This window comes from Penaeus monodon, chromosome 14 (genome assembly GCF_015228065.2).
Source record: "Penaeus monodon isolate SGIC_2016 chromosome 14, NSTDA_Pmon_1, whole genome shotgun sequence".
Taxonomy (NCBI): Eukaryota; Metazoa; Arthropoda; class Malacostraca; order Decapoda; family Penaeidae; genus Penaeus; species Penaeus monodon.
In genome coordinates, this window is record NC_051399.1 from 14830918 (window position 1) to 14855917 (window position 25000).

The following is a 25000-nucleotide window of genomic DNA, read 5'->3' on the forward strand; positions in this document are numbered from 1 at the left end:
AAAACTTACAAATCCTTATATCTCACATTCTTTTTTTTTATTCCAAAATTTTTTGAATTTTCCCCTTCCCGGGAAAACATTTATCCTAATAAATTTCATTTAAAAAAAAAAAAAAAAAAAAAAAAACACCCCAAATCAAAACTCCCTCTAAAATTCTTTTAAAAAAATTTTTTAACTTTTTTTAAATTAAAATTTAAAAAGATTCAAATTTTTTATACCCGCTTTTCCAAAAACTTTTTTCTCCTTAAATTTCCCCAAACAAATTTTTAATTTAACCCAAAAATAAAAAATATTACAAAAAAATTCCAACTTCCTAAAGGAAATTTTTAACAATTTTTTTAAAATTTAAACCATAAATTTTTTAAAACTTTTTTTAAAGTTTTTATTTTCAAAACTTTTCCTTTAAAATTTTTTATATTCCTATTTTCCTTAAACCCAATTTTTTTTTTTTTAAATTTTTAAAATTTTTTTTAATTGTTTTTTTTTAAAAAAAATTTTTTTTTTTGGGTTTTTTTTTTAATTTAAAATTTTTCATTAATTATTTTTTTTAAAAATTTTTTTTTTTTTTTTTTTTTTTTTTTTTTTTTTTTTTCCCCCCCCAAAAAAAAAAAAATTTTTTTTTTTTTTTTTTTTTTTATTTTTTTTTTTTGGGGGGTTTTTTTTTTTTTTTTTTTTTTTATATATATATGTATATATATTTTTATACATATGTATGTTTGTATATATTTATATATGTATGTGTCTGTGTATGTATATATATTTATGTATATATAAGTGTGTATTTATACAAAATATGTGTATATATGTAAGAGTCTGGTACAGTGGATAGCAGGGGTAGGGATATTGGTATTATGGCTTGACTCTTCATTGCTAAGAGTACAACACTAAGGGAACACACAAGACGATGTCTAGGGATAAAGCAGTGAGCATGGGGTCAGTGTCAGGTTGACCCGCCTGAGGGGAAGGTTAGGCCAACTTTACCACATCAGGCGCTGGGTACGAACTGTCGGGTCAGGCGCGGTCAGATAAAATCGTCATCTACGCCCTTGCTGAGTCAATAGTTCCCTTTTTGGACTTGGAGCCACGTGGTAAACAGCCATGTGGTGTATTAGTAAAATGGCTTACAGGAATAAGCTTATGTATATGCCATAATATATGTATACATATACATATATAATTGTGTGTGTGTGTGTGTGTACACACACACACACAGAGGAGCAAGCACCCCCCCAGAATGAAAACTGGAGGGGCGAGAGTATATCTTCGGCCCTCTAGAAATTGCTGAAAAAATTGTCCTTTACATTTGGTTTTACACGTTCACACAGACTAATAAAAATATACTATAATTATACTATATCTCATTTTACCAGAATGGATATCACTCTTACAGTAGAGGGTCATTTTCTATGCTACAACGTGTTAAAAATTACTTGACCATGACAGCAAATATTTAACAATGTAATGCTTCTACATGCCCACAAAGAAATAACAGACACGTGACCTTACAACTATTGCAAGGCAGTTTGCATCCCTAAACGACAGCAGGTTGAATTTTTGGGGGACATTTTTTAATACAAATTCGACACATAGTTTCGCATTTGCTTTTTTAGAATAATAGTTTGTAGTTTCTAAAAACTAAAAACCATGGAATTGACTTTCACAGTCTACATCTGTAAAGGACTCCAGATTAATTTTGAAATAATTCTCTATTAATTGTTGTGAAGGGAACTTACAACTGTAAAGGACAGTAAATAAAGTTTTATTTTGGAACTTACTGAATAAATTTTTTGTGCAGAATGTCATGTTTGCGATTTTTTTAATATGTCAAGCTATTGCTTTTCGAATCCCCCTCCCCCAAGGCAAAGACTTGCTTCGCCACCTATACCAGGTAATCCGAATCCCCCTCCCCCAAAGCAAAGACTCCCTTCACCACCTATGACAGGTTATCATATTTGCTTTTTTTGAAAAATATTGAAATCTCTGAATTTTCACATTCGCCTCTCCAGTCATAGACTCGCTCCATCGCCTATGTATGTATATATATGTATATATGGATACGTATATGTATATGTATGTATATATGATATTTATATATATATATATATATATATATATATATATATATATATATATATATATATATGCATTATATATCTGTTATATATATATATATATAATATATGTATATATGATATGAAATTCTTTATATATGTTTCTCCTCCTTTCTCTTTCTCCTTTCTCTGCTTTGTATTTCCCTTTCCCCAGTCTCCTTTCCTCCCTTTGTACTAGGAGGGCATGAATAATATATATATTTTTTTTTTTTTTTTTTTCTTTTTCTTTTTTTTTTTTTTTTTCTTTTTTATAATAATAATAATTTCAGGTTAGACCATAAAGATGATCCAGACAATGAGGAAAGGAACAAGCTCTTGCAGACGGACCTCATTCGCCGAAAAGCCCAGCTCTATGACATGGAGAACAATATCCCGAAGCCAAGTGGTCTCTACTTGAAGATTATCCTGGGAAATATCAATGTCTCTATTCTGAATAAAGATGACAAGTAGGTGAAATCTAAGGTTGAATTAATGATGTAATTGATAGTTGTTTTGTTATTTAGATGCCTTTTCTCTAAATTTAATAATGATATTTTTGTTCTCTTTTCTCTTCTTTTTTACAGATACAGATATAAGGATGAATATGAGAAGTTTAAGTTGGTTATTAACCTTGTGGCATTTGCCATTTCAACTTTCAATATTATCACAAATTTCAGGTGGGTTTTGCCAGTTCATACTCCAACATTTGATATTATATCAATGACATATTTTGAGAACACTTATCCATATGTACATTGGATTTATCATAATTACTGCTTATAATAAAAATAGAGAATCTCAAGAAAAGGAAATATATTTCTTTGCTTTTGTCCTGTCTCTCATACTCTCTGTCCATTTTCCTACTTCCTTTTTCTCTTTTCTTTTAACTCTTAAAGGACAGCAGAGCAAAGTTCAGAGCTTCATCTACACATAGGATTAAGAAAACATTTTCTTTCTTTTGAGAGGTTTACTTTATTACACAATTATTTGAGGTCAAATCATATCACTTTCATATTTATCCCACAGAATAAATAAATCAATCATACATCTCTGCCATAGTTTAGATAGAGTATTTGTTCCTTGGTTGCTATCCATTTATTCTCTCTGTATTTAGCTGTAATCACACTTGTTCTTCCATATACTATTAAAAACACAAAAACATAATGAATACACTTCAAAAACACTGCTCTTCTTATCTTTAATCTTTCTGTGATGCATGTACATTTTAAATATTTTTAAAAAAGTTATGATTAAAAAAGTAATAATAGATATTTTTCCTTATTTTGTATACTAATCCTAATCATTGAATTCTACAATACCATATGTTCCCACCATGTGAAAAAAGGAATGAAGGTCATCACAATACAAATTCTCCTCCACCCCTCACACCTCATACTCACTTTTTTCCCTTTTTTGCACATTTAGACCCTTATCCTGCTGTCTTCCATTCCATTTTCTTCTCTCCATATCTCTCTCTCTTCCTCTTTCATGTATATTTTTGTTCTTGCAGGACAGCTGATCTCACCCATATGTTCCTTTTAGTTTGGTATTACTGTACCCTTACAATCCGTGAGAGTATACTCAAGGTAAGCTCATGTTGATTCTTACAGACAAGGAAAGTTTTCTGTTCTCGCCATGATCTGTTTTCTTTAGACCATTGCCACCAGCAGCTTAGTCACCAAGGAGCCAATTACAAGTCCTACCTATTCGCCTCTTGTCTCATTGACTTGATTTTGAGAGAATTATTTTTCATTTTTTGTGGTTATTAGAATTTGAGTGGCATTATGGTAAACATAACATTAATAATGATATTGAATATTGATATTCATAGCATTGAAAAAGACATATTTCCCAAAAGTTCAATGAATGGGGAAATCAGGTGAAGTCAAGTGAAGACTCCTTGATGATTGAGCACTTTTGGAGCCATCTATGTGTAAACAAAATTTGCAAAACAAACTTAAGTGGTATATATGTACCCTGGTGGTAGTGGTATAAGAAGTGAGGACTCTATACTGTATGATATTTATATATAAAACAAATAAGTATTCTAATTGATTCTTTGCATTATAGGAGCCATTTTATTTAAATTTATTCACAAAACATTATTACACTGAACATCACATTCCCTGTGGCTTTGTAGAGCCACAAAACGAAGGTGTGTGTGTGTGTGTGTGTGTGTGTGTGTGTGTTTGTGTGTGTGTGTGTGTGTGTGTGTGTGTGTGTGTGTGTGTGTGTGTGTGTTTGCATTTGTGTTTGCATTTGTGTTTGAATCCAAAGTTGCCCCCCCCCCCCACACACACACAAAAAAAAATAATAATGATAATAAAAATGAAAGTAATAATAATAACAGAAATACTGCTAGAGGTACCAGTAATTCTAGAGTTATCATCCTTGCTATTGTGGTTGCACTCTTCAGTACTTTTCAGTTAAACCTAAAAGTCAGTATAAGCTTTTAAAGTAAGCACTTGTGATACTTACCAGTTCTGTATACCCTGTGTGTATGATATATGTTAGTATATGCAGACATTCTTAAAATCATGCATTATTTGTAACAACAGTATGTATATGTATATGTATATGTATATATATATATATATATATATATATATATATATATATATTAATATATATAACATATATATATATTATATATTATATATATAATATATTTATAAGTATAAATAACTATATATAATATATTTATAAGTATAAATAACTATATATATATATATATATATATGCACATAAATATGTATCTATATATAAAATATATAGATATATAGATATATATATATATATAATATATATATATATAATATATATTATATATATATATTAAAAATATATATATCAGAGAAACTACATAGCATATATAAATTAGACATGAGCTGATGAAACATCTGATGACTGTGACCTCCCACTTGTTATCCAAATAATTGCTACCATGACCTTGAATCTTGAATTGAATCTGCCTGATACTGTGTTGACATTATTCTCCATTGCGATGTATGCAGCTTTCATAATTTTTCTTTTTTGTTTGTTCTATCCTTCATGGATTACTTCTGCTTCCTTCCAATTGGTAGATGTCCAGCTTCATCTACGTGTGCCACCATGATGTTGGAGTATATATATATATATATATATATATATATATATAGATATATATATATATTATATATATTATATATATAATATATATTATATATATATACATAATATATATATATATATAATATATATATATTTTTATATTTTTAAATTATATATATATTAAATTTATTTATATAATGTTATATAAGGGAATATGGGGATATATATTATAAATTTATAATATTATTTATATGTATATATGTATTTTAATATGTATATTATATATTATATATGTATTATATGTTTTTGTATATATAAAATTTTATATATGTATATTTAGGGTTATATAATTTTATTATGTATATATTTTGTATATATGTAAAATAGGTATAATTTTAGGTAAATATTTATATAATATTTTATTATGTTTTAATATCTATGTATATATATTTTATTATATGTATTATGTATTATATTTTGGTTAATATATTATATTTATTGGGTTTATAAGGGAAAAATTTTTTATATATGTATATATATATGTATTAATATTTTTAATATTGTATATTTGTATATTTTTATTTTGGTATATTTTGTATATAAAAATATATATATATTATTTATTTTGGGAAATTATATAATGTTTTATGTTTTATATTAAAGGGTTATTTTATATATATGATTATATATTATATTATATGTATATATATATTTATTATTATATATGTATTTTTGTTTTTATATTTTGTATTTTTTATATATGTTATATTAATTATATAATTTTTTGGATTTTAATGTTTTAATATATGTATATTTTAAATTTTATGTATATATATATGTTTTAATAATATATAAATGTATTATTAGATATATATATTATATGAAAATATATTTTAGAAATATATTATTTAATAATATGTATATATTTATATTTTGTTAAAATTATGATAAAATTTTGTTATATATTTATATAGGGTTTTAAAATTTTATATATTTAATATATATGAAATATAGTTAATATTTATAAAATATTATATGTATATATATATTAAAAATTGGGGGATATAAAATAGTATAATTTTTATATAAAATATATGTTTTATATATATTTTATATTAAAATTAGGGTATATAAAATTTATTTTATTAAAATAATATATTTTAAGGATATTAATGTAAAAAATTGTTTAAAATATATTATTTTATTTAAAATTATATATATTTTAATATGTAAATATAGATATATTTTTTTTATATATATGGTTTTAATTTTATATATATATGTATATATGTATATTAATTTTCTATATATTAGATTTATTTTTAATATTACTTTTATATATATATTATATATTTTAAAATAAATTATATTTTATATGAAATGTATTATATATAAAATTTATTTTAATATAAAAATTTTTAAATTATATATAAAATTATATTTTATATATAAAAATAGTTTGGGTTTTTTATATAAATTTTAAATTTAAATTTTATATAATATATTTTTACATAATAAAATACATATTTTAATATATATTTTAAATATTATTAAAATATATTTCTACTATATAATATAAAAATTATATTAATAATTTTAAAATATTATTAATTTTAATATCAGCATTTTTAAATAAAATTATAATATAAAAAATTTTATATTATATAAAATAAAATATTTATATTTTATTTTAAATTTTATATATATATTATATATTATAATATAATATATATATACATTTAATATATAATCTATTATATATAAAAATATATTTTAAAATATTTTTATATATTATATATATATATTTTATAAAACCATTATATTATTGTATATATATGTGTTTATATTTTATTTTAATATATATATATATAATATATATAAATATATATATAATATTTTGTGGGGGATAAATTTATTAATAATTATATTGATAATATATATATATATTATATAATTTTTTATAAAAATTTTATAACCCCCCCCACCTACAACATAACCACACCACACACCCCCACACAAACACACACAAAACCCAAACAAAACCCCAAACACACACACACACCACACACACACACACCAACCACAAAACAGTATATTTTAAAAATAAAATTATATTTTATTTTTAAATATATATAATATATATATTATAAAATAAAACCATATATTTTAAAAATATAATGTATATAAATATAAAATTTATATTAAATAATAATATTCTATATATATAAAAATATTATATATATAAAATATAAAATAAAATATTTTAAAAACTAAATCCTATTATATATAAACATATATTTATACAGTATCCCTATATAAAAATTTTATTTATTATATATATATTATATTAATATAAATATATTTAAAATATATATATATATAATGTTAATTATGTATATATTTCGGTGTTTAGATTTGCCCCTCGGGCTTGGGTTAAAAGAAAGGGTATGAATAGGAAAGAAATAAAAGTCGTAAAGAATTTCATGTTTTTTTAAAAGTTTCGGGGTTAACAAATCCCCCTTCATAAAGTACTGTCAAAAAAACCCCAAAAAAGTAAATTAGACAAGGTTTATAAGGGGTTTCGGGGTTCTAAAAAAAAAACTATATAGGTGTCCCAAAAAAAAAGAAAAAAACAATATATACATAGAAAAAAAAACAAAAAAGGGAAAAAGGACATAAAAAAACTCTATTTGAGAAAAAAAAAAAACATTTACATAAAACAAAAGTAAGCAATATGGGAAAAAAAAACCAAAAATGGATGGTTGGGAGGGAAGAAAAAATTTGGTGAATAAGGGGGTGCGGTGGTTTTATGGTTAAAACTCAGGTTTCATTCCCCTTTAATCAGCAGGGATTTTTGGATGATAGGTCAGGGCGGGAGGAGGTTTGGGGGATAGAAAATTTTTTTTTTAAAAAACTGTTTTTTCAGAAAGGGGTGTTGAAATTTATGTTGAGAAGTTCTCTTTTTGCCGAGGGAAAAATTTCTTTACTCCTGAAAAAGGGTTTTCCAAATTTTTAAAAAAAACCCTTTTTAAAAGGGAAAATCAAAATGGGTTTTAATGTTTTGTCTTACTATTTACCTGGGCCTTTCTGCCAAGTCGGGAGTGGGGTCTACCTCACGTTACAAAAACCGCACCTTTGAAAACAAAGGCAAAAACCTTTAGGGGCTGGCCTTTCCCCCTGAGTAAAAAAACCCCTTTCTCGGCCCAAAAAGGGAAAAAATTTTCAACATCCCCTCCCCCCCCTTTTTGTAACAAAGATTTTGGATTTAAAAAACATATATATATATATAAAAATATTTTATATAAATAATAATATATATAATAAAATTTTATATTATATAATTAAAAATTTTATATATAAATATATAATATAAAATATAGTAATAATAGGATAACTATTTTAATTTTATAGTATATTATATAATATATTATTATATATATATATATTATATATATATTTTTCCCAATTTTAATAATTTAAAATATAAAATATATAGTAGATAAAAAAATATATATATTTTTTATTTTTATAAAATTTATATAAAATGTTAATAAATTTTGATTTAATATTTATTATATATATTCATAATTTCTAATATATAAATTTTTATTTATTTTATAAAATTTTTATATGTATATAATAAAATTAATTTAAAATATAGATATATATATATAATTAATATTTAATTATTATATTTTATTATATATAAAATTTTATATTATATTTATATAAAAAATTTTATATATATTGTATAAAATATTATATTATATATAATCGAAAATAAAATAATTAAATAAAATTTGAATATAAATTTTACATATATAATTATTATAATAAATAAAAATTTTTAATAATAATTTTTTAAAACCCCTTTATAAAATATTATTATTAATATTTAAAATTATTAAATATATATAAATAAATAAAATTTTGAAAATATTTAATTTTTTATTTTAATATGTATAATCATAAAAAATTATACAAAAAAAAAATATATATTTTAAATTTTAAAATAATTTTTTATTATATAAAAATAATATATAAAATTATATATATTTTATAAAAAAAAAGGAAAAAAAGAGAGAGAGGGAGGAGGGAGGAGGAGGAGAGAGGGAGAGAGAGAGAGGAGGAGAAGAGAGAGAGAGGGAGAAAGAGAGAGAGAGAGAGAGAGAAAGGAAAAGAGAGGGGAGGGGGAAAAAGGAAAAGGGAGGGAGAGGAGAGAGAGGGGAGGGAGGGAGGGGGATCGAGGGGAGGGGGAGGGAGGGATGAGAGGGGAGGGGAGGAGGGAGGGAGGAGAGAGAGAGAGGGGAGGAAGAGGAGGAGAAGAGAAGGGGATGAGAAGAGAGAGAGGGGGTTGGGGGGGATAGGTGAGAGGAAAAGAGAGAGAGAGAGGAGAGGAGAGGGGAAAAGGGGAGGTGAGGGGGAGAGGGAGGGGGAGGGGGGTTTTAGGGAGGAGGAGGGGGGAGAGGAGAGGAGAGAAGGGGGGAGGGGAGAGAGAGAGGAGGGGGGGAGAGAGGGCGGGAGAGGGGAGAGAGGAAGAGGAGAGGGAGGAGGAGAGGAAGGGGAGAAGAGGAGAGGGGGAGAGAGAGGGAGGGAGGAGAGAGAGAGGAGAGGGGGGGGAGGGAGAGGGAGAGAAAAGAGAGAGGGGGAGGGGGAGAGAGAAAAAGAGGTGGGGGGAGAGAGAGAGAGGGAGGGGGGAGAGAGAAGAGAAGGGGGAAAAAAGGGAGGAGAGAGAGAGAGGAGGGGGGAGAGGGGAGGAGAGAGAGGGGGGAGAGAGAGAGAAGAGAGAGGAGAGATGGGGAGAGAAAACGAGAGAGAGGAGGGGGAGAGAGAGGGGGGGGAAGAGGGGAGAGACGAACAGAGAGGGGAAGGGGAGGGAGGGGGAGGGGGGAGAGAGAGAAAAGGGGGGGGTGAAGGAGAGAGAGAGAGGGGAGAGAGAGAGAGAGGGAGGAGAGAGAGAGGGGAAAGGAGAGAGAGGAAAGAGGAAGGAAAAGGTTTTTAGGAAAATAAAAAAAAAAAAAAAAAAAAAAAAAGGAATAAAAAAAAATGGAAACAAAAAAGGGGGGAAAAAAAAAAAAAAGAAAATAAAGGAAAAAGGATTAAAGGGACCAAAAGGGGAAAAAAAAAAAAAAAAAAAAAAAAAAAAGGGGAAAGGAAAAAGAAGGAAGAGAAAAAAAAAAGGGGGAAAAAAAATATATATATTAATCATTCATTATAAAATGTGTTTTATGTTTATATTTTATATATATATATTTTATAATATATTATATTTTTAATAAAGATATATATTATTTGGGATAATATATATATATATTTAAATATATATATATATATATATAATTATATATATATATTTTATAATATATATATATCTTTTGTTATATCTTTTTAGTTTTTATTATATATTTATATATATATGTGTATAAATATATTTTTTAAAATATAATATTGGGAAAATATATTTTATATATATATATTTTTATTTTATATTTAAAATATATATAAAATTTATATATAAAATATATATATAAATAAAAAATTTTAATTTAAATTATATAGGGAAAGGGGATAAATATATTATATTTTAATAGATAAATATTTTATATTAAAAGGATATTATCTTTTTTAATATATTAAAAAATTTAAAATATAAGGGGATTATATATGTTTTATATATATAAAAGAATATAGAATTAGATATATAAAAGAGAATATAAAATTTGGTGGTTTTTAAAATTTTATGTATATATATAAAATAGTTTATATATATATAATTTTATTATTATATAGATAATTTTATATATATATATATTATAAAAATATATTAATATTTATATATTATATGTTTTAATATTTTTATATATATATTTAAAATTTGAATATATTTTATTTTTATATATATATTTTTTTTTTTTTTATATATATTATATAAAATATATAAATTTTAAAAATTTTTATATATATAATGTTTTTGGAAATAAAATAAAATTAAAATATATAAATTTTATATAATATAAAATATATAAAAAATATATTTATATATATTTAATATTTTGTTAGAAAAATTTTAAATTTTTAAAAACTTTTAAAATATATTTATATAAAAATTTTTATTTTATATTAATTTTATATAAAATTTTTAATAAAATTTTAAAATATATAATATATTTATATATACCATATATATATATAATATATATATATGATATATATTAATATATAATGTATAAATATATATTAATAAAATATAAAATATATTTATACATATTAATTTATATATATTTTTGGGTGTGTGTGTGTGTGTGTGTGTGTGTGTGTGTGTGTGTGTGTGTGTGTGTGTGTATATATATGTGTGTGTGTATGTGTGTGTGTGTGTGCGTGTGTGTGTGTGTGTGTGTGTGTGCGTGTGCGTATATGTATACATATATATATATACATATATATATATACATATATACATGCATATATATACATACATATATATATATATATATATATATATATATATATATATGCATACATATATATGCATACATATACATACATATATACGCATCTTCTTCTTTTAACGGTAGGTTCATGTCTGAGCCGCCGTGGTCACATCATGATACTTAATTGTCGTTTTTCATGTTGTGATGCTCTTGGAGTGAGTACGTGGTAGGGTCCCCAGTTCCTTTCCACGGAGAGTGCCGGTGTTACCTTTTAGGTAATCATTCTCTCTACTTTATCCGGGCTTGGGACCAGCACTTGACTTGGGCTGGCTTGGCCACCCAGTGGCTAGGTAGGCAATCGAGGTGAAGTTCCTTGCCCAAGGGAACAACGCGGCGGTCGGTGACTCGAACCCTCGAACTCAGATTGGTCGGGACAGCCCGAGTCCGACGCTCCAACCACTCGGCCCCCGCGGCCCTTAAATAGCATAACAATCAAAAATTTTACATTACTTTTATTAAATATGATATAAATAATATATGAAAATAAATATATAAAATTTTATATATTATATATATATTATATAAATATTTATTTTAAATTATATATATATATTATATATATATTATATATGTAAATACATGTATATGAAAATAATATTATAATAAAAATTATATAATTATATATTAAAATAAAAATTATATATATATATTATATAATTTTATTATTGCTTCCAATATGGAAGGTTTGAATGCACAATAAAAAAAAAACAGGAACCAAAAAAAAACAGAAAATGGGTTTATTTTACATTGGAATATCGTCACCTTTAAAAATAATTTTTCCCAAATTAAATACAAATACAATTGCACTTTTTTTTTCTTCCACATTAACTTTTTTATGCTAATCTCTGTGGGAAAATTAGTGTTATCTGCAGTCAGTGTAAATACATAATTATTATATTATTTAATACTGACGCCGCACGTACACACCGGCGGGCTCTTTAGGTTAACGCAGCGAAAGTGTTAAAGACATAACTTTGTTATTTTCCCTAGGTTAATGGTCAAAAATTTAAGGGGTTTGGTGGAGGCCACACTCATTTCCATTACTCTCTGGCATCTTACTTATATGGCCCAAGGGAGAAACATATTATCCCTTCGCAAGCAGTTTATGATGTTTAACATGTATATCAGTAAGTACTTTTATAATATGCATTTATAATTAATTTTAAAATTTTAAATATATATACAGTAAAATACAAAATTTAAAATATATAATATATAAATTATATATAATTTTTATAATATTATATATATATAATAAAATATAATATATAATATTAATATATATAATTATATAATATATTTTTGTGGGTGTGGTGTGTGTGGTGTGTGTGTTTTTGTGGGGTTGTGTGTATACGGTATATATTTTATGTTGTTTTTGTGCGATATATATAATATTATTTATATATAATAATAAATAATTTTAAAGTTGGGAATAGGGATTGTTTTATATATAAGAAAAATATTAATAAATAAATATTATTTATTTTTTAATAAAATTATATAGTAATTTAAAATTTTATATATATGGATATAAATGATATTAAAAAATAGAATTTTATGAATTGTATATATGGAGATATTTATAAAATATATATATATAATATAAAATTTAAAAATATATAGTATAATATATTATCTATAATATATATATATATTATAAAATAAAAGAATTAATATATAAATATTAATATATATATTTTAGGATGATATATTTATATTATAATTATTATAATTAATTTTTATATATAATATATATTATATAATATATATAAGATATTTTAATATTTTATTATTATATATATATACATATATAATTTTAAATTATATATTTTTTTATATAGATAAAAGAAATTAATTTTTAATTTTAAAAAATATAAATATATATAAATAATTTTATATTATATAATTATATATATTTTAATATATATATATATATAAATACATTAAAATATATATAATTATATAATATTAATATATTTATTTTTATAAATCAAATTAAAAAAAAATTATATTAAAATAAAATATATATATTTATTTATATTTATTTTTTTTTTTAATTTTAAATATATATAAATATATTATATTATATATATAAATATATATATATATTATATATATTTTAATATATATATATTGTATGGTGTGTGGTGTGTGTGGTGGGTTTTGGTATATGTGGTGTTGTATATGTGTGTATACATATGTGTGTATATATATATTCATATTTATTATTATAATATATATATATATAAATAATATATATATATATTATATTATATATTATTATATTAGTTATACACTATTAAAATATTTTTAATATGTAGAATAATTCTATAGATAAAAATATGATATATTTTAGTAAGATATATAATGTTTATATATAGATATAGATATAGATATAGATATATAGATATATATATATAGATGTATGGATATATATATAGATATATATATAGATATATAGATATAGATATATAAATATATAAATAAATATATATATATATATATATATATATATATATATATATATATATATTATATATTATATATTATATATTATATTATACATATATACTATGTAATTATATATTAGGAGTGGGGGCATCATGCTCAAGGTGATGTGAATCGATGGTGTGGTACCCTAGATAGTGTTAAGTGCTTGTATGCCTTCTCACTTGCAGTTGCCATCACTGGCTAGACTAGTGTGAAAAAGGGAGCAACTCTGCATAAGCCTGCTCTGCCAGTTCACAGCCTCTCCATGATCGAGACTTCTGCAGTGACTCCTTGTGGCCACCCATGGGTACTGGGCACCTTGCAGTCCTAGGCTAAACTGTGGAGGATCTCAGAGCAGCAGGGGGCCCCAGAGGTATGGAGCCATGGCCCACCGGCATGTGGACACGCCCTGGCTCCATACCAACTCCTGCCCGTTAGCCACCCTAGGGTGATTGGGCAGCTCGGGGGAGGTGGGCCTTGCCAGCCCTCCTCCCCCCAGATAACTCACCACCAGCATCTAAAATAAATGGATATACTGTAAGCAAGGCGGCCTGTGGGTCCCATTGGGGAGGACAAATGTCGAGGCCCAGGATGGGAACAAGAGTTGCTTGTCCAGGCGCCAACCCACCATGAAGCTTGTGGGGCAAAGCCCTTTAGAACCCCTCAGACGGACGGGGGGCCCCACAGTCTGCCAATCCTCTTTATTTGGGGCAGCGTCGGCGGGAGTGGCAGAGGTAGTGTACACCTGGAGTGACCACCCAAGGCCTAACCTCAGGCAGGCTATCCTGGTAGGGGCTTGGAACATCTGGTCCTTGTGGCAGGACAAGCAGTTACCTCTGTTATCAAGGGAATTGGAGTGATTGGGAGTTGAGGTGGCTGCCCTATCAGAGGTGAGAAGACCTGGCAACGGCACGATCAGCATGGATGGGTACACCTACTACTGGTTGGGCCGTGGCGGTGGTCATCACCTCCAGGGAGTAGCCATAGCCATCTCCAGCCGACTTCAACCCTAGGTAATTGAGGTAACACCGGTTGATGAGCGTATAATGGCATTGAGATTGAAGCATACCTTTGGCTTCGTGTCTCATATTGCTGTGTATGCTCCTACTGATGTTTGCAAACTCGATGTGAAAGAGGCGTCCTATGCCAAACTCTCATCGATGGCAGACAATTACCCCTGGCAAGATATTCGCATTGTTCTGGGGGACTTCAATGCAGTCACCAGCTGTGATCAAGCTGGCTACAAGATGTCTGTCAGTCCCCATGGCTCAGGAGCTGATCCCAGCAGTGAGAACAGCCTCCTTCTCCAGGACTTTGCTAGGTCTCAGAGAATGAGGATCTCTGGCTCCTGGTATCAGCACTCCAACCCGCATCACTGGAGATGGTATAGCGACATGGGTACAGTGGCATTCTTGTTAGCTCACAATGGAGGTTCCTCTAGAACTGTAGAGTTTACCGGAGTGCCGAGTTCTGTGGCACTGACCATAGGCTGGTTGTGGCTACCCTACGTGTTCAATTCAAAACTCCCCATGCCTCCAGTGGCCACTCTAGGGTGTTTCACTTGTACAGGCTGAGGGAGGAGTGTGCCCATGGGTTAACCATGGCAGTCTCTGATCGATTCACAGAACTTGATAACCTGACAGACCCAGTTACTCTGTGGGAGTTCTTCAAGCAGCTCGGGAGTCCATTGGCGTACACCCGAGGTCAAGGCAGAATTCCACGTCCCTGGAGACAGAGGCCACTGAAACATGTCGCATGGCTCTTGCATCTCTCTTTGGTGCATAGGGCTCGGACACTACTGAGAAGGGACAAAGAACAGTTCATCAGGAATCATGCTGAGAAGGTTGAAGGCCATATCTTGGTAAATGACCTTCACCCAGCCTACCAAGTCCTGAGAAAGCTGAACTCTAAGCCCTCCTTGCAGATGACTCCAATTCACTCAGTGGATGGACAGATCATCTCAGATTATGTTGGAGTTCATGAACATTGGGCTGAGTATTTTAAGCAGTTGTAAAAGGTAGACATACCAACAGTTAGCTTGGATGCAAGTGGTATCACAATACCTGTGCCAGACCCACCCATCAGCAAGGAATCTCCTACCCTAACGGAGGTTAGGATGGCGATTTCTAAGCTGAAGAGTGGGAAAGCTGCAAGCATATGTGATATCCCTGCTGAACTTCTAAAATCTGGGGGTGAACCTATGGCTTGGGGCTTGCATGCAGTCTTGACTGCCATCTGGCAGTCTGGTACCATTCCCCCTGACCTGTTGAGGGGCATGGTCATCCCTCTCTGGAAGGGGAAAGGGAATCATTGGGACTGTAGCAACTACCATGGCATTACACTGCTCAGCATACCATTCTTCTGAAACAGATCCATGGCCACCTACTAAGGCACCAAAGACCAGAGCAGTCTGGAGTCACTCCTGGGAAGTCTACAATAGACCATATCTTAGCACTTTGAGTAATTGTGCAACTACATTGTGAATTTGGTCATGGGTTGCTTGTAGCCTACATTGACCTCAAGAAGGTGTTTGACTCAGTGCATCGAGAATCGCTATGGGAGATTCTGAGACTTGGGAATTCCGACACTGATTATTGGCCTAATAGCAAGCCTATATACTGATATTGAAAGTGCTGTAAAGTGTGGTGGGGGCCTGTCAAAATTCTTCCCTGGTAATTCAGGGGTGAGGCAAGGCTGTGTCCTTGCACCAACATTTTTCAACAGCTGCATGGACTGGATAATAGGCAGAGCTACTAGCCAAAGTCAGTCTGGAGCAACACTGGGCAATATCAAGGTCTCAGACCTTGACTTTGCTGATGATGTTGCTATCCTGAGTCCCTGGAGTCACTGGCGGTGGCTCTTGATGCATTTAGCAATGAGGCGAAGCCCTTAGGCCTAGAGGTCTCCTAGACCAAGACCAAGATTCAGTACTTTGAGGACCTGTTAGAGGAACCCGTTCAGTCAATCCATGCTTGCAGTGAAGTGACAGAGAGCTTTGCATACCTTGGTATCTCTGGGGTGTCAGACCAAGAAGTCAGTAGACGGATTGGTCTGGCAACAGGAGCCATAAACTCGTTCAACAAGAGCACTTGGAGATGTTGGTACCTATGCAGAAGGACCAAGCTACGTGTCTTCAAGGCCTTGATACTGCCAGTTTGCTCCATGGAAGCAAAACCTGCATGCTATCTAATGCCTTAGAGTCTTGTCTTGATGCTTTTTGTTACAATTCTCTTCGCTGGGTCTTGGGATACAGTTGGCAGGACCATGTGTCAACCAACGGCTGCACCGTGAGACTGGAATGGGACCTGTTACTTGCATAATCCAGGATCACCAACTCAGGCTATATGGGCACCTAGCTCACTTCCCTGTGGTTGACCCTGCCCATCAGGTTGTCTCTTTGTGGGACAATCCTGGGTGGAGGTGGCCCGTAGAATGACCAAGGAGGTCATAGCTTGGGCAGCTCAACGAGACCTGGTACTTGGAATTAGAGATGAGCTGAGGACCTGCCTGGAGACTCGCCATGAGGGATCCTCATGGAAGCAAATGGTGGATGCAGCCCCTTGATGATGATGATGATATTTATATATTAGATATTAGATATATGTATGTATGTTATATATTATATACATGTTATATATTTTATATTATATATAATTTTTTATATAATTCTTTATGTAATTTATATTTATGTTTATTTATATATTGATATATTTATTTTTATATTTATATGTTTATATATATATATATATATATATATACATATATATATATATATATATATATATATATATATATATATATAGAGAGAGAGAGAGAGAGAGAGAGAGAGAGAGAGAGAGAGAGAGAGAGAGAGAGAGAGAGAATGCAAAAGCCCCATTCTGAATACCAAATTAGTCTTATCACCCTCCAAGTGTTTTGTGCACTCATGGTGAGTCACATCACGTCACATCCGGCCCAAAGCCAAATTCTGTCATGATGGCTTGTTCATGTCACCCGGGCCTCAAGCCAAATTTTTCCATGATATGTTAGTCACATCCAGATTGTAGGGCTTAATGAATGAGTTTTTTCTTTCTTTCTTTCTTTCTTTCTTTCTTTGTGTTCACATGACTACATTTGTTTATGTCTCCATATATTCTTTTAGTCTGATCAGTATAGTATTTACAAAATTGATGCATTAACCCAGTTGGCATGGATGGCAAGAATACATGCCATGCCCATTGTAACATAAGTTTATTCATTCATTTACACATAGATGGCCCAATAAGTGCTTAGTCACCAAGGAGTCCGTTATTAGTCCTACTTATCTCACCTGTTTACCCTTTTCTTTGATTTTTGGAAAGCTATATTATATTTTACATATGTATTATTTATATATTATTTCATTGTCTTTAATCTTACTAAGACTTTAATAACAATTTCATAATCACATTATCAGTAAGAATAATAACAATATTGATATCAATAGTATCAGAAAGAAAAGCACATGTTCCCGCAATTTCAAGGAATGGGAAAATCAGGAGTGGTCCCTAGGGCCTACTGATAGTCTCCTTTCTAACTTAGTACATATGGAGCCATCTGCATGTAACAAAATTCACAAAAAGTACAGGGGACAGTACATAAATCCATAGTGATTGGGTTAAGATGATATTAAAAACAAATGATAACAATAATAATAAGAATTATCCTTTTGCAGGTTTTGTCCAGTACCTGCAGTTTATGTATCAACGTGGATGCCTTTATCGTCTTAAGGCACTTGGGGAGCGACACAATATGGATATTACAATTGAAGGATTTCATTCCTGGATGTGGCGTGGACTAGGGTTCATTCTACCCTTCCTCTTTGTTGGTTACTTTTGGGAACTTTACAATGCATACACCTTATATCTGCTCTCCTTCACTGATAATGCTGAGTGGCATGTGAGTCCAAAAATATGTGATGCTTTTTTACTTTTAATGCTAAGAAAGGTAACAAAATGATATTACAGTCAGTTTTTCAAATGTAAAGTTATTTCTGTGACAGTCAAATTAATTGGGTTCATTGCTTGATAGAAAAGAAGTCTGTCTTTAGGATTCCTCATTTGTTCATTTCTTTTTTCACAGGTGTCAACTCTTGCAGTCTTATTTTTTGTATTATTCCTGGGCAACACACTTACTACCATCTCCATCATACCCCAGAAGATTAAAGAACGAATGAAGTTGAAATACCGTTTCACACGCCTGGACAAGTATATCTGGACACATAAAAAGCAGAAAGTCTCATTCAGGTGGGATATGTATGGTCTGTACAGATACTTTTAAAGACTACAATGCAAGATGTTTGATGTGTGTGCATATTGTTATATAATTTAGTTTTTATATATATATGTATATATATATATATATATATATATATATATATATATATATATATATATATACATATATATATATATATATATATATATATATATATATATATGTATATATATATGTATATATATATAATTTTTTTTTTTTTTTTTTTTTCTCTCTCTCTCTCCCTCCCTTCTTCTTGTTTTTTACCTATACACAAATAACCATAAACATATATTGTTTTACTGAATATTGTTCTATTATTTGCATCCAATTTTTTTTGTTTGCAGCCATAATTCTTTCTTGAATTTTTCAGGTTTCACTATTTTGTATTTTCATAGATCTATTGTTTGAATATACAGCAATATTAATATTGAAGATAAAGCTTTAATGACACCAGAGAGGTGTGACTGATATATTTGTGGCAAAATCAGGGAACAAGGGAGAAGAGATTTCAAAGAAGTAGTGGAAATCTCATGTTAAGAGAGACAAGGTTGCCATAGATCACCCCAGCACAAAGTGACATTCATTTAAGAGGTTACGTTAGGATAATTCACTTTTGGTTTTAAAATTTCTTTCACTATTTTCCTTGTATGAGCGTGAAATATTGACAAAAAAGATATGTTATTAACTCAGTTGGATCTGGTTGCGTCACGGCAATTACGTCACACCAAAAATCCAGGCATAAGGCTTACACAATCAGCCGCTCTGCTGGGTGGCTGCTTGTTGGCCAGGCACACGTGTGTGTGGTGGCAAGACTTTGTGCCTCGTATTAGCAAATTATTTACTCTTTTTACGCATAAGCGTTTTTAGACTTTTGGCCATTTTCCAGTAGCCATATTTGCCATTTGATTTGTATTATCCAGATGTTTTTTTTTTTTCTTTCTTTCTTTCGCTGAGCGTGGAAATGGCATCCTCTATGAAGCTGACACTCTTCCAGTTACCATTCACAGACATTTCATTCCACACTCAAACATCGATTGGAGTAATGCAAATTTACCAAATTAGTAAAATAAACCTCCAAATGGGTTTGTTCACTCGTGGCAAATATTTTCCATCACCCTAACCTTCAGCCACAATGCTCACGATGGCAGGTTCGCGAAACCCAGCCTGCAGCTAGATTTTCCCGTTATGGCCTGTTCACGTCACCCACCCCTTGAGCCAGATTTTTTGACATGATGTTTATGTCATCTGGATCCAATGCATCAATCAGTTTCTTATTTGTTTGAAATGATTAAGAATAACATGGGAAACTGTTTTTGTTTTGTGTGTGTGTGTGTGTGTGTGTGTGTGTGTGTGTGTGTGTGTGTGTGTCTGTGTCTGTGTGTGTCTGTGTCTATCTGTCTGCCTGTTTTTGCTAGCTAGCTAGTTCTTACCTAGTTGTTTCAATAGAGGAGAAAGGCTATGGTCAGAGAATCCCCTCTATATTTAAAGTACCTTATAACTTTAGATGTGCATACATGATTATTATCATGTATGCACATTTCCATTTTTATTTGTATATCTATTTATCTATCTATTTCTATGTATTTGTTTATGCATTATAACAGATAGATAGATAGATGTTAAAAACAAGGCATTAGAAAAAAAAGGAAAAAATACTTGTCAGCAGAGTTAAAGATAGAGATGAGTAGTCTGAAGAAGAAATTATTAAGTTATATACATACAGAATGCCTTTTTCAGGAATCCTGAGTCCCCCCAGAGGCGAACACCAGCTGCTCGAGCTGCATCCTTCAACAGGAAGAAGACAGAAGTCAGAGAAGAAGAAAATGTTACCAAGTGTCAAGAACAGCAGGCAAGTCTACTTCATATCTTTTAGTGATATATTTCCCTAAGTAAAACAGTCATGCTCTTCCTCCTCAATCTTTGTGTAAATGAAATGTTATGAGCAGTAGGTAGTGATTCTAGGACTGGATGGCATATTTTGTCTAGCCAAAACCCCCATTTTTTACTCTCACACATTTCTGCTCTACATCATTACTCTTACATATCACATAGGTTACCTCCTTGTGTATTTATACATATATAGACGTACACACATGTGTACATTTAGACAGATAGACAGACAGATAAACAGATAAATAGATAGATATACACTGTGTGTGTGTGTGTGTGTGTTTTTGTGTCAAAGACAAAGTTTGGAAGGAAGAATGGGGATAGGGGAAGGATAAGGGGTGGAGAAAAATAAATTTTAGGAGAAGAAAAAGGAGCCATGGCTTAATCCAGCATGCAGGGTAAAACTTGGTAACAGTTGTAGTGGGTTCTTTGAAAGGAGGAAAAGGATAGGGGTGGCCCAGTGCCATCTTGAATCTTTTGTATTCTGTGCGGGTGTCCTCGAGCTCACGGGGCTTCCCCTCCGCCAGACGAGGCTGTGTTGGAGGGTGGCCGGACAACTCTCGGTGCATAAGGTACGAGTACCCTATGACCTTGAGTGCGAGCCCGCATTAGAGGTCGTGCACTCGCGGGGTTCTCATGGGAAGTGGATGAGAGCGCTCAGCCCGGGATCCCATTATACCACACAACAGGTGATTCTCGGCTAACCCGAGAGATTGGGATAAAAGTTAACAGTTTAGGCACCATCTGCAGTATGCTCTGGGCACAGCCTCCTCGACTGTGACTCCAGGGCTATCCCTCAGCTAACCTATGCTGTTGAAGCAGGTTGAAGCTCAGACGTGGTCGTTAATCAGGAGCTAGCCATTTCTGCCTGTTTCAACAGAAGATTCCTCTTCGTCAGCAGGACTTACGGAGAGGTGCGTCCCTTGCGGCCACATCCCGATTGGATTAACACCACTGGCAGTGACAATTCTTTCCTTGGCTTGCATAAATCCTTACATCAAAGGATTTATGGTCCTGGCATGAGTACTAGCAGTAAGTGTCATGTGCCGGAAGCCGAAATCAGTGTGATGGTAGGGTGAGGATATAGGATGTTGGGTCTACACTATGGCAAAGGATAATGAGATAGTGAGGGTGAGGTTATGGCAGTCACATAGCATCAGGTGACAAGGTGAAAGTATTTAAAAGCAGGGATATGAGGGCTGTGACAAAGGAGAGGTTCATATGTAATATATCAATCCCAATCTATCATGTAGAGCCATCTGAGTGCTTTATTCAGAACAAGCTGGAGTTTGCGCCTGTTAGTGTATGCTGTTTGTGTGAGTGGGTCCGTACTTTTAAATCGATAAAGTGAATGTAAGGTTTTTCTTGCCAAGGCGGCCTTTGAATTTATATGCAAGTGGAATCGAAAGTAGGCATCAAAGTTTAAACCAAGGATGGTACAAGAGGATCTGATTTGTAGAAGTGCTTGTAGTCTATTGAAGGTGTTGAGGTAAATGTTGTCATAGGGAGAAAGTTTTCGTGGTCTTAAAAAGAGAACTTTTGTTTTTGTCGCATTAGTCTTGATACGCCATTTATACTCCCAACTCGAGACAGTGACAAGTTCATCATTAAAACGCTGAACTACACCTGAAAGCGCATTGTGTCAAGTTAAGTGCATACAAGTCATCAGCATAGAGGATAGTGAGTGAGTTTGTGTAAGTGGGGCCTGAAAGGTCGTTTGTGTATAATGTATAGAGTGTTAGGCTGAGCATGCTACTCCAGCGTGCACTGAAATGGTGCCTGAAACTTTAAGAATTTAATTTTAATCTGCGGTCATCAAGAAAAATGCAGAGCAACTTTTGAATCAAAGGTGGAAAGTTGAATTTGGTACACAACTTGTACTTCAGGCCAGCATGCCATGCCGTGTCGAAGGCTCGCTCAACATCTTTTGTGACAAGAACAATCTTTAGTCATTGGTCTTTACTGTTTATGTAGTTTGTGATGATGTTGCGCAATGCATCTTGCATTGAGCGATGAAAGCCATATTGTTTGTGTGAGAGAAGGTTATGGTCTTCGAGATACCACCTTAGTCGAGTGTTTATGATTTTTTCAAAAATTTTGCCTAATGTCACTAGTAGACTAATAAGGTGGTAGTAACTCTTAGGTTCAGTCAGGTCTTTTTGTGGCTTAGGAATGAGGGCCACGAAAGCAGTCTTAAGGGAAAGGGAAATAGCCTGTTGCGAGAGAGGCGTTGTAAAAATCAGTCAAAGCTTGTATAAGGTTGTCAGGAAGGTGAATAATGGAGTCACGACCAATCTGTGAGTTCGCAGGTATCATCCAGCCTATCCTGTCAGATAATTGGCTCTGGTTTAGTTTCTACCCTGTTCTCTTGACTCCAGGTATCAATTTCTTGAATTCTGTGAGTGAACAGGCGATGAGGAGGAGGAGAGTAGAAAACTTTGGCTCTGTGTTCTTCAGAAATTTTGATAACATCCATGGTTTCTGAAAATTATGAATGAGGTGGGTGAATGGGGGTAGTTACTACCTTAAAGTTGTCTAATTTTTTGCCAAAATTCCCGTGGATTGCATACTCTGTTACATTCTACTTTTTTAACTAAATCTGTCCAATATTTTTGTTGGTTTTTATCAAGACTATTGATGGCTTGTCTTCTTAGAATAGATAAGTCCCATCAAACATGGTTTAATCTGTTTAAATTTTGAGGGAAATGACTTCAAAAACAGGTCAGAAAACATTTTGTCCTTTCATATGGCTGAAATGATATGCGAGTTTTATACTGAGACCTGGGGATGGTGCTCAGCATAGTTGAGGTGATGGAGTCGAAGATGTAATTCCAATGCCCATCTATTGTTTGGGAATCAAGCCTGTCAAGATTAAATTTGAAAGTTTTAATTGTTTAATTTAGATTTAAACGACTCCCAGTCTGCTTGTTTATACCAGAAAGATCGTCTTTCTTTGTTTAGTATTGGTGATGTGGAAATTTTAATTATGATGGGTATGTGGTCTGAACCAACGTTCGGACCAGGTTGTAGGTGTGTATGATAGGCAAGTGCTGCCCTGTTCCCGAAAACGAGATCAGGGCAGCCCTTTCCACTGGGTGTGTATGAGGTGAAGAAGTCAGGTCCTATGTAGTGGAGTCTTTTGGTTTCAAAAATAGAAAAGAGTTGCCTACCATGTGCATTGATAGTGCTGTGTTTTAGTGTCGTGTGGGTAGTGTTGATATCTTCAGCAAAGAAGACTGGGAGGTTTGTATAATTGAATAATTTGTTGAAGTCAGCAAGAGGTAAATTAGTATTTGGTTTTATATAGGCAGTGGAAAGGATAATGGGCCCCTGGTGTGAATAACCTGACTGCCATGAAGTCAGGGTGGCTGAATGAGAGGGTGAGGAACTCATGGGTGATGGTGGATTTTATAAGGATACAGGAACCCATTTGCAATCCGTCCCCTGAGTGCCTGAATATGTAACCATAGTGCCGAATTCTATAACCATTCATGATGGATATAGAATTCAGTAGGACCACATCAGGGTGTTCTTGTTCTAGAAGTTGTAAAAAAAATTTGAATTGAAAAAAATTACCTTAAATTTGCCTTAACTCAGGGAGCCGCTACTCTTGTCATCAAGGATGGTGTCATCCAAACAATGACAACAAGCCTGCACGACTGGGAATCCTTT

General features: G+C 31.3%; 1 protein-coding gene across 1 annotated transcript in view; it reads left to right on the forward strand.

The window, feature by feature from the left end:
* Positions 1–904: 904 nt before the first annotated feature.
* LOC119580592 (transmembrane protein 120 homolog) overlaps positions 905–25000 on the forward strand; it is a 30916-nt gene continuing 6820 nt past the window's right edge. Inside the window, 10 exon segments of the mRNA XM_037928702.1 lie at positions 905–933; positions 2330–2557; positions 2675–2767; positions 3601–3676; positions 12662–12685; positions 12688–12757; positions 12760–12798; positions 18855–19078; positions 19262–19425; positions 21176–21287. Of these exon segments, the coding sequence (XP_037784630.1) occupies positions 905–933; positions 2330–2557; positions 2675–2767; positions 3601–3676; positions 12662–12685; positions 12688–12757; positions 12760–12798; positions 18855–19078; positions 19262–19425; positions 21176–21287 (1059 nt within the window).